This window comes from Dipteris shenzhenensis, chromosome 29, assembly GCF_047967505.1.
Source record: "Dipteris shenzhenensis isolate YYH24624 ecotype China chromosome 29, Dip_SZ_1.0, whole genome shotgun sequence".
In the NCBI taxonomy this organism is placed as follows: Eukaryota; Viridiplantae; Streptophyta; class Polypodiopsida; order Gleicheniales; family Dipteridaceae; genus Dipteris; species Dipteris shenzhenensis.
Genome location: NC_141624.1, coordinates 32,742,396 through 32,753,665, shown reverse-complemented (window position 1 = coordinate 32,753,665; position 11,270 = coordinate 32,742,396). Strand labels below are relative to the sequence as shown.

At 42.1% G+C, this 11,270-nt stretch overlaps 1 protein-coding gene across 1 annotated transcript; it reads right to left on the bottom strand.

Annotated features, from left to right (window-relative positions):
- Positions 1–9,707: 9,707 nt before the first annotated feature.
- On the bottom strand, positions 9,708–10,946 carry LOC147882726 (uncharacterized). The gene is made up of 2 exons (XM_087400490.1): positions 10,344–10,946; positions 9,708–10,289 (listed from the first exon to the last, which is right to left on the bottom strand). Exons 1-2 carry the CDS (start codon positions 10,938–10,940, stop codon positions 9,708–9,710), a joined length of 1,179 nt encoding a protein of 392 aa, XP_087256616.1. The 5' UTR covers positions 10,941–10,946.
- Between the last annotated feature and the right edge of the window lie 324 nt (positions 10,947–11,270).

The following is an 11,270-nucleotide window of genomic DNA, read 5'->3' as shown; positions in this document are numbered from 1 at the left end:
GGGATGAGGCACCCATGACTCACCGGTTTGCTTTCGAGGCACTAGACAGAACTTTACGAGATATCATGTCCAATGAGCAACTTTTTGGTGGGAAGGTGGTATTGTTGGGGGGGGATTTTAGGCAAGTCTTGCCAGTTCTTCCAAAGGCAGGACAAGAGGACATTATCAATGCTACCTTATGCCACTCAAGGATTTGGGGTCACACTACAATATTGAAGTTGACGCAGAATATGCGGGTCCTTTAGAATGGTGATAATTGTGCTGAGCAAGAGTTCATGCAATGGGTTCTGGACATTGGCAATGGGATAAATAGATGTACAAAAGAAGATACTGTTGTGATTCCATCGCATATGCTTTTAGAGACAAAGTCCATGGAAGGCCTCATTGGATGGGTGTATCGAGGGCTTGCAACTGTTTTGGACTGTGCAACATACTTTCGAGAGCGCGCTATTCTTGCACCTCGAAACACCGAGGTTGATGCAATTAATGCTATGTCATTGAAGGCAATTCCCGATGAGGAAAGGGAGTACCTAAGTGCAGACTCAGTGGACAACTTAGGGGGAGATTCCTTTTTGTTTGCAGTCGAGTATTTGAATAGTCTTGATCTTGGTGGTGGATATCCCCCGCATCGGTTGGTTTTGAAAAGGAATGCTCCTATAATTTTGTTGCGTAATTTGAATCCTCGCCAGGGTTTGTGCAATGGGACACGGTTGATATGCAAAGAGTTTCACACAAAAGTGTTAGAAGCTGAAATCATTACTGGTAACAATGCTGGTGATAGAACGTTTATTCCAAGGATAACATTCATTCCGACCAACCTTAAACTTCCATTCGACATGAGGAGACGGCAATTTCCTATCCGATTGGCATTTGGCATGACAATCAATAAGTCACAGGGTCAAACATTGTCAGTTTTGGGGCTATACTTGGCGACACCGGTATTCAGTCATGGCCAATTATATGTCGCATTTTCACGTATCCGAGCATCAAACGCTGTTAAGGTTTTCATTTCGCAGGGTGCGTCTGATGCCAGGGGTGAGGAGATGGATAATACTTCTACCACAAATGTTGTGTACAAGGAAGTTTTGCAATTGGCAACAGCAAGAGCCTAGGAGTATGACATTGCTCTTTCAAGCCCTCCTCAGACTTTCTTGGGTGGAAAATCTTCATTTCGGTAATCTTTGTATAGCTTTTTTTAAGTTCTTTCAATATTCCAACTATCATAGGTCTTTGGGAATGTTGGCTATTTATACAAAGATAGAGTGAGACGTAATATTTCATGACTTTGTCCTTGATAATGTTTGGATTTCATTTTTCATTTGAGTTATGGGTTTGTAATACACTAGAGGCTATTTTCTCTTCAAAGCCTATTGTTTTTTTTCAGTATATGTAGATTGACACGTGCATTCTTTTTTTGCAATGTGATAGGATGTCTAGGCAATTCACGTTTGTCACCGAAACAAGAACACAGGTGCAAGGTACATAGTTGCTTGACAACCACGTTTTATGTTGACACATTTAATAGTATAGTCACTCACTTTTTAGAAAATTGTAGATCCTGCGGGCTGGGGATCTCTGGAGAGCGCGCAACTGTTGTTGGATTTGCTTGAGCTGGAGAGCTACCTTGGGTAAGAACTGTGTACATTGTTTAATGCTTTATTTTTGTTAAAATAAAAGTTTTTTTGGATTATATTTGAGTGGGAAAACATGCTATTGTTTGTCTTTTAGGAGTATTCCTGATTCAAGGTTTCTAATGAATCTCCACGTCCACAATCCTTTGGATGGACGAGTCCATTTGGGATATTACGCTGTCCTAGCTTGCCGGCTTCATAGGGATGATGGACCACAGACCATCACTGTTCGCTGGCTGGGATACTATGAATGTGTGCGGACACGAATTTTTTATCGAGGGCGAAATGGGGACTACACGTATACCTTTCTCAGCGTTGTTGACAGCCCTTTGCGTCTGAGTAAGTACTCTAAAGAATGAGTTGGGTTTTACCAACATACATATATAAAAGTTTTATGGCTCAATAATTATAGTTCCTAAATTATCTTTCTATGTGATGCTGGTCCAGATACTATTGTTGGTACTCCATTGTATGTTCGTAGCCGCGGTGGACGCGGCGGACGTGGTGGACGTACAATGAATGGCCGTCGCAGGCTTTTCCCTGCAGTACATGGCCGCAGACTTTTCCCTTAGGGATGTTTGTGTGTGTATTGTAGATTTTGTATGTTCAGTTTATGACTTTATTTTGCGGCTGTGTATTTGGATATATCAATCAGTTCTTTGATGTAGCTATTGCATCTTCAGACATGTGACTGCACTTTTGGATGTGATATTTTTTGAAGTACTATGTCATAGAGAAGTTTATTTTGGACGTGGTGGATGTGGAGTACATGGCCGGCACAGGCTTTTCCCTATAGTGCATGGCCGCAGACTTTTCCCTTTAGGGATGTTTGTGTGTCTACTATAGATTTTGTATGCGGATGTGTATTTGGACATATCAATGAGTTCTCTGGTTTCACTTTTGGATGTAATATTTTGAAGTACTATGTCATAGATATTTTTTTTTGTTAGAATATGTTGCTGGCTTTAGACATTTTAGCATCTTAAGACCCAGCAGAGCGGGTCGCTAGCCCGTCGTAGACGGGTCAGGTTACTCGAAAGAGTTTCACACGAAAGTGTTAGAAGCTGAAATCATTATTGGTACCAATGCTGGTGATACAATGTTTATTCGAAGGATAACATTCATTCCGACCAACCTTAAACTTCCATTCGACATGAGGAGACGACAGGAGCGCAGGTGCACGGTACATAGTTGCTTGACAACCATGTTTTATGTTGACATGTTTAATGGTATAGTCACTCACTTTTAGAAAATTGCAGATCTTGCAGGCTGGGGATCTCTGGAGAGCACGCAACTGTTGTTGGATTTGCTTGAGCTCGAGAGCTACCTTGGGTAAGAATCATGTACATTGTTTGTTGCTTTATTTTTTTGTTAAAACAAAAGGTTTTTTTTCGATTATATGTGAGTGGGAAAACATGGTATTGTTTGTCTTTTAGGATTGTTCGTGATTCAAGGTTTTTAATGAATCTGCACATCCACAATCCTTTGGATGGACGAGTCCATTTGGGATATTACGCTGTCCTAGCTTGCTGGCTTCATAGGGATGATGGACCACAGACCATCACTGTTTGCTGGCTGGGATACTATGAATGTATGGGGACACGAATTTTATATCGAGGGCAAAATGGGGACTACACGTACACCTATGTGAGCATTGTTGACAGCCCTTTGCGTCTGAGTAAGTACTCTAAAGAATGAGTTGATAAAAGCTTTATGGCTCAATAATTAATGTTCCTCAATTATCTTTCTATGTGATGCTGGTCCAGATACGATTGTTGGTACTCCGTTGTATGTTCGTAGCCATGGTGGATGCGCCGGATGCGGTGGATGTGGAGTGAATGGCCGTCGCAGGCTTTTCCGTGCAGTACATGGCCGCAGACTTTTCCCTTAGGGATGTTTGTGTGTCTATTGTAGATTTTGTATGTTTGGTTATGACTTTATTTTGCAGCTATGTATTTGGATATATCAATCAGTTCTTTAGGCTTTTCCCTATAGTACATGGCCGCATACTTTTTCCTTTAGGGATGTTTGTGTGTCTATTGTAGATTTTGTATGTTCAGTTATGACTTTGTATACAGATGTGTATTTGGACATATCAATGAGTTGGGGGCTGTACTTGGCAACACCGGTATTTAGTCATGGCCATTAATGCGTGGCATTTTCACATATCTGAGCATCAAACACTGGGGATCTCTGGAGAGCACGCAACTGTTGTTAGTTTTGCTTGAGCTGGAGAGCTACCTTGGGTAAGAACTGTATACATTGTTTGTTGCTTTATTTTTGTTAAAACAAAAGTTTTTATTTGAGCGGGAAAACATGCTATTGTTTGTCTTTTAGGACTGTTCCTGATTCAAGGTTTCTAATGAATCTCCACGCCCATAATCGTTTGGATGGACGAGTCCATTTGGGATATTACACTGTCCTAGATTGTCGGCTCAATAATTATAGTTCCCAAATTATCTTTCTGTGTGATGCTAGCCCAGATACGATTGTTGGTACCCCGTTGTATTTTCATAGCCGCGGTGGATGTGGCGAACGTCGCAGGCTTTTCCCTACAGTACATGGCCGCAGACTTTTCCCTTAGGGATGTTTGTGTGTCTGTTGTAGATTTTGTATGTTCAGTTATGACTTTATTTGCGGCTGTGTATCTGGATATATATCAATCAGTTGTTTGATGTAGCTATTGCATGTTCAGACATGTGATTGCACTTTTGGATGTGATATTTTCGAAGTACTCTGTCATAGAGAAATTTTTTTTGGACATGGCAGATGTGGAGTACATGGTCGGCGCAGGCTTTTTCCCTATAGTACATGGCCGCAGACTTTTCCCTTTAGAGATGTTTGTGTGTCTATTGTAGATTTTGTATGTTCAGTTATGACTTTGTTTGCGGATATGTATTTGGAAAGAGTTTCACACGAAAGTGTTAGAAGCTGAAATCATTACTGGTACCAATGCTGGTGATAGAACGTTTATTCCAAGGATAACATTCATTTCGACCAACCTTAAACTCCCATTCGACATGAGGAGACAGTAATTTCCTATCCGATTGGCATTTGGCATGACAATCCATAAGCCACAGGGCCAAACATTGTTTGTTTTGGGGCTGTACTTGGTGACACCGGTATTCAATCATGGCCAACTATACGTGGCATTTTCACATATCCGAGCATCAAACGTTGTTACTTAAGGTTTTCATTTTGCAGAGTGCGTCTGATGCCAGGGGCGAGGAGATTGATAATACTTCTACCACAAATGCTGTGTACAAGGAAGTTTTGCAATTGGCAACAGCAAGAGCCTAGGAGTATGACATTGCTCTTTCAAGCCCTCTTGAGACTTTCTTGGGTGGCAATTGACATCTTGAGACCCGGCGGAGCGGGTCACTAGCCCGTCGTAGACGGGTCAGGTTACTCGTGAGTATTAGTAGAGAGTGGTGCCTTTGGCATGGGAAGCCACCAAAGGCATCCAAAGGTTTTTAGTATAATAGGGGAAAATGGGCAGAAATCAAGCAGATGGCGGTGAGAAAGAGAAAAATGCAGGAGAGTGAAAAGCTTCGAGGTCACGTAAACGGGAGCTTCCCGTGGAGCTACGTGGCTGCTTTTGGGTGCAAAGTTCTTCCTCGGCAGCGCTACTTTTCGGAGCGAATCTCTTCCGGGCAGAAGCTATACAGGCTGCTTTTTCTGGCAGAAGTTACTCAAAGCGAGATGCCGCGCTGGGAAATTCGCAATCGATCGAACCGTCGTCCACCGCAAGCAACTCCGTCGCAGAGCGTCGCCGACAATCGAGAGAGGCAGTGCGTCGCCCACAATCGAGAGAGAGAGAGAGAGAGACGAGGGGCAGCAAGAAAACGAGGTACTACGCGAACGTCCGAGCATCGCGAAGCCGATCAAAGTGGTCTGGGCAAAGTTCCCAGCAAAATCGAGCGAAGGCGATGAAGTCTGATGAAAGGAAAGCGGACGGCACCGCCAAACTTGTACGCACTTCGCAGCACCTTCGCCGCAATGAACGTTCTCCATCACTCCGACCTCACCCCCAATTGCTCCAATTGCTCCATAGCTCGCCAAGTCTCCCTTGCTTGTGCCATAGACATGGCAATGGATAGTCAGCATGCTCTACGTCATCGCTGTGGCCGTCATCTGGATCGTTGCTAGCTTCGTAGTTCAATCCATCGTTGATAGTGGCGTCTCCCCTTTCCTCATCGCCTACGTTTGTAATACACTCTTCGTTCTCTACATTCCCATTGTTGAAACCGCGCGGTCGTTTCAGTCTTGCTCTTGGCGACTATCGTCTAGGCATCCTGAGGGCGACGTGCCGACGAGTAATTCAGGAGTGAAAGCATTTGAAACGGAAAATCGTCTTGAGGGTGGGGCTTGCAAAAGTGAAGGGCTTGCAGGACAATGTATTGGTTGGATGGAACGGTTTGCATATGTCCAAGGCTTGGCGTGTGATCATTCATGACAAGCTTCCGTATGGATTTTGTAGAGAACATGGTAAAAGTGTTAAGGTAAGCTACCATTCTATGCATTCTATGTTTGTCAGTTGTATTGAGTCCTTTTTTGTTTCTCCTTTGGGGTCTTTGACAAATGTCTCCTCGTGAGTCCTATGCATGCTATGTTTGGAAGGATAAGTCACCTTTTCTTTACAGTTTGTTGATGGGAAAGTGCCTTCTTTCATGCTATAATGCTTGCTAGTTGAAGTCAATATATTGTGCATGTTTTTCTCCATGTGGTTCCGAGATGCAATCTTCGGTATTAGCTCTCATACGTAGAGCAAAGAAGAATCCAACAGTTTTTTGGGAGGAGAGCTTTCCACTTTTCCAACAGCTATTGATTGATCCACATGAAGATATCTAGACTCACTACATACCTCCCTCTGCAAGGACAATCATGCTGATGTCTTCTCAGCTAGCACGAGGTGGACTAGAGAGGAGTAGTTTTTCTGTAGGTTGCATTATGTCTCTTCTCTGTGTTCCTAGAGGGCTGGTTCTAGAGATGGGTTGTGGTACAGCCCCTCTTATGCGTGCTTGTCAGGCCACTGGCAGGCCTTGTTTTTCATTTGATTCAGACAGTGGTATTGTGGCTAGCATTGTTGAGCCACTTGTGGCAAATCATTCTAGAAAACGGATCAGGTCATAGCATGATGGAGAGGGGGAAGAAGAGAGAGTGGAGCTTGTCACAGATCCATTTGATGAGTAGTATGCTACTGGCCCTGGGTTTTTTCCTATATATTTTGAATGCTGAAATTGAGGACTTTGAAAATGTTATTTAGCATCTTTATAATATGGTAGATAGTGAATATTTACGGATGCCTTTGAATTAAGAAAGTACAAATTTTGATCATTTGGATATTGTTTGTAAGGCCTTGATCTAGCATTTTTTTTTCTTTTTGTTGGTAGCGAATTTAAGGATGGCAAGTTCTTCTTATTGGAAATTATTTTCATGGTTCCACTTTGACTTACTTTGCTTTGAAATGTATGTTTTGTTGTAGTTTGTCTCGGGGGGGTCACTCATCATATGTAACCCTATCACGTGAGTTCAACAGAAGGATTTTTTTTATTTCTAAAATTTACAGAAATAAATATACATAAGGGACTATTTAAAATAGTTTTGTAAAAAATTTATAGATTTGTATAGAAAAGGGGTACATTTCATTAATGAAATTTTTTACAGATAAGGGACTTTAAATATAGGCCTTGAACGCACGTGATATAGAGTGTTTATACATAGTGACCCCCCCGAGTAGTTTGTTGCCTACTATGCAGAAAAAATGGCAAGATTCATGTCAGCCGACACGAGATATGATGAGTGCCAATTAGATAATCCACGTGCGCGCAACTACTTTCTTGATGATGAATGTCAGGAGGATTAGAACATGGTTTTAAACACCAATTTTTTCATAGATTGATAACTGTTGTGGTGAACCCTGGACACATTTGGAAATTGGTAGTGTTAGTTTGGTACATTTTGCGGGTGAAGTGGTGTTTCAATAGTCATTTATGTTATGAGTTTAGTAATTAGTTTTGAATATGGTACCATTGTTCTATGTATGATGCTATCCGATGCTTTATAATGAGACTAGAGTTTTCTAGACATATGGATGAAGTGATATTGTTCAATGTTACCAGACTGAGTAATGTTTATGTTCTTCAATTGAAAGATAGGGTGGATTGTAAGTTTGAATATTGGTATACTTATTATGACAACATCTTGCTATAGTAAGTTGGGTTTCAAATTTGTTCTCATAAGAGGAATTGTGGAAAAACTCGCTCACTTCATTCGGCCCGCTCGCTTTTTCTTGCTCGTTCTATTGACTACCTCGTCGAAGAGGGGAGATTGTGATCATTGATGGAGAGGAGAAATTTGCACGAGGTTATGATCTTATTTGTGTTTATTTATGTTCATCTACAACCTTTTTATATAAGCTAACAAGAATCCATTACCTTTGTAGTACCATTTGTTCAATGCAATGTGGGCGTATGGTAATCATTACTGACGAGTAGAGAAAATTGATGTAAGGCGCAATACATTTGATCAAGGAGTCATGGCCAATTTTTCACAAGAGAGTAGAGCTAGTGCAAGGGATACAAATCTCATTGTAGGCTAAATGCATTATGTTGGAACCATACAAGATATTTTGCAAGTGAACTTTAAGACATTTAGTAGTATTTATATTTGATGTGAAATGGTTCAAAGTCATTTGTAGAGGTGCTCAGGCTATGGTCAGGAAGGATCCAAGTGGATTTTTTGCCATTCACTCAACTAAAATCTGGGATGACCTTATTGGAGCCTTACTGACATATTTGTGCTACCTGCGCATTGCGAGCAAGTAATCATTTCTTGTATGGATATCATTTACTACTCAGCTTCATAAAAAATTTTATGAACATATCATGGATTTTTGTTTTAGGTGGTCTTTCAACCCGATCGAGTGGACAACCAATGGTGATTTGTGATTCAAGTTGCACCTAAAAATTGACATGTATTTCAAGATGTGGAAGTAGAGAATGAAATAGAAGAGCAATAAATAGATGTGTTGGAAGCTAGCACTTCTAGTACCCCTTCTACAAGAGTTTTGGAAAGTGTAGATACTTTGAGCTCGTTAGAGAGTTTCTCAGATACTGATTTGGGAGGCCTCGATCTACATGCTGAAGATGTGCGAGACTTGGCCATGGATGATCAAGAGGATGAGCATCAATCTCACAATGAAGATTCTAGTGATGCATCAATTGATTAAGAAATGGAGAAAAACATTGATCTAATATATGTTGCAATCTGAAAACATTTCAATTTGATTTGAATTTTGGAAGGTTTACCACAACGATGACTATCTGGATGCTTTTTTCGATGCTGTGTGTTTTTCCAAAGGCCTTTTCGACTGAAATAGCAACACTAATATCGATGCTAATCCAGTAGATAACACTAATATAGACGTTAATATCAATGCTAATCAACAAAAATATGGGTGTTACGACTTTTTGGCAGTAATAGTGACAGAACGATTCTTGGCCAAAAAACTAAGTAATATGCATTGAAAAAAAGCATTGTGAAAGGAGCTAATGGTAGTAGTGATTCACCCTCAATGGATGGTGTCTATTAAGATAAAGGAAAGCATAGAGATGAAATCCTAAATGTTATGTATATATACTTTATAGGCTAGCCTTGCATTCTCTTAATGTAATGCACTTCATTCACTCTTGATTCATAGTGCGTGTCAAGGTAAAGGGAAGAAAGAAGGAATTATGGCCACACATTAAGGATATGCTTTATGAAGGCTTGTCTTTCTATTCATGCCTACTTCATTCATTCTATAGAGAGGAAGCATGGAGATGAAATCCTCCATATTACATCTATTTATTCATTCTTGATAGACGATGTCCATCAATGTAGAGGAAAGAAAGAAGAATTAATGCCCACATATATTGTATGTGCGTAATGAATGCTTGTGTCTCTATTCATGTCTAGTTCATTCACTCTTAATAATCTGTGCCTATCAACATAGAGGGAAGCATAGGGATGGAATCCCAACATGCTATGCATATTTGTTTCATAAGTTAGCCTAGACTTCTCATGGTGTGTAGTTCATTCACTCTTCTGCATGCGAAGCAATATGGAAGCTGCGTATTTCTTTGACTCTTTGTAACCATATTTGTCACGGTCACGACCTTGTAGGATGCTCCTTAGCTTCTCTTCCAGCTCAACATCATCCCTCACAGCGGCCACCACAGGTTCGCTCGACTCCAACAGCGTGTGCAGCGCCTCCAGATACACCAATTGCCCAGCGCTGCTCGCTGTGTTCATCAACAATCTCACCAGTAGCTCATGCACCGCATTCGTGTGTTTGTCGTTAACGATCGTGAGCAGCCGGTGTGGATTCTTCTGTTTCCATTGCTTCGCCAGCTTCCCAAAGCTCCTCGCTGCTGCCCTTGCCGACGTCCCGTCAACCCACAGCGTCTCAGCCAGTGACACTAAAAGATCAGTTTTCCCATCGATACCGTCATGCTTGGCAAATAACCCGACGACGTACGCTGCAACTTCTTGCTCTAAAGGATTGCCTCTTTCCAGATACTTGCGGGTTGTCAGGTCATCCATTTCAAGATAAAGTATGTCTATCCATCTCTCGGGGATACACTGAAAATTATGTTCGAGATATGCGTGTTTGATCTCCGTGAAAGCAAATTCACAGACATTGAAGGCCTGTGCTTCGAGGATGCTGACAGTTAGAGCTGTTGAATGAACACTATCAAAGAGGGATCGCAGGCTGCAATCGAGGTGCCGCTTCTCAAGAGAACTCCATATAGCAGATGCAAGAGCAAACACAGCGTTGCAAACAACAAAAGTGTAAAACACGATGAGGGAACCTGCGAGGTTCGCTTGGCCATCTCCCCAGGACTTCTCTACCCTAAGCAACGTAAGCCTTACTAAGATCGTCAGCAGCACTAACACACCAAAAACATAATCAAAGAGTGCAGCTGCAAGCCTAACAAACTCCATGTCGAGGGCCTTCAGCTCGATGAGTTGGCTCTCCGGGTCACGGCGCTGTAGCTTCTTGGTCAGTTTGGGGTTAGGAGGGATGAGCCTGTACATGGTTTCACCTCCCACTATGCCAAGTATCGACAAAGTAACGAGGCAGAAATTCAACGTGTCCAGATCTGCTGCGTAGTTCCCCAGAACAACTGCAGGTCCCCAGAATGTAGCACACCAGGCCAACGCACGGGAAGCCACCTTCACAGAAGCAATTGCGAGGGCTACAGACTTTGTGTGTGTGACCTCTTCCTGCACAATGCGGGGAGGATGATCCCGTGGAGGAGGCATAATAGAATGCAGGTTGGATGGAGCGAAATGTGATGTGAGGGAGTGCCAGGAGGGCGATTGAAGAAGGGGAGGAGGAAGAGGACGAGGAGAAGGAGACTGAAGCGGGGAAAGAAGAAGAAGAAGAAGGAAGAAGGAAGAAGGAGAAGGAGAAGCAGACAGAATCGGGGAAAGAAGAAGAAGAAGAAGAAGAAAAAGGAGGAGGAGAGGTTGAAATTGAAGGAAGAAGAGGGAGAAGATGGAAGCGGAGGAGAAAAGGGCGTGAGCAGGACATGGAAAGGATCAAGACGACGATGTAGTGATCAGCAGCAGAAGAAGAAGCAGATTGGCGAG

Coding starts and splice junctions, on each gene's coding strand:
- LOC147882726 (XM_087400490.1), bottom strand. CDS start 10,940: ATGCCTCCTCCACGGGATCATCCTCCCCGCATTGTGCAGGAAGAGGTC. Junction 10,290..10,343: donor TTCATTCAACAGCTCTAACT/GTCAGCATCCTC, acceptor GCTTTCACGGAG/ATCAAACACGCATATCTCGA.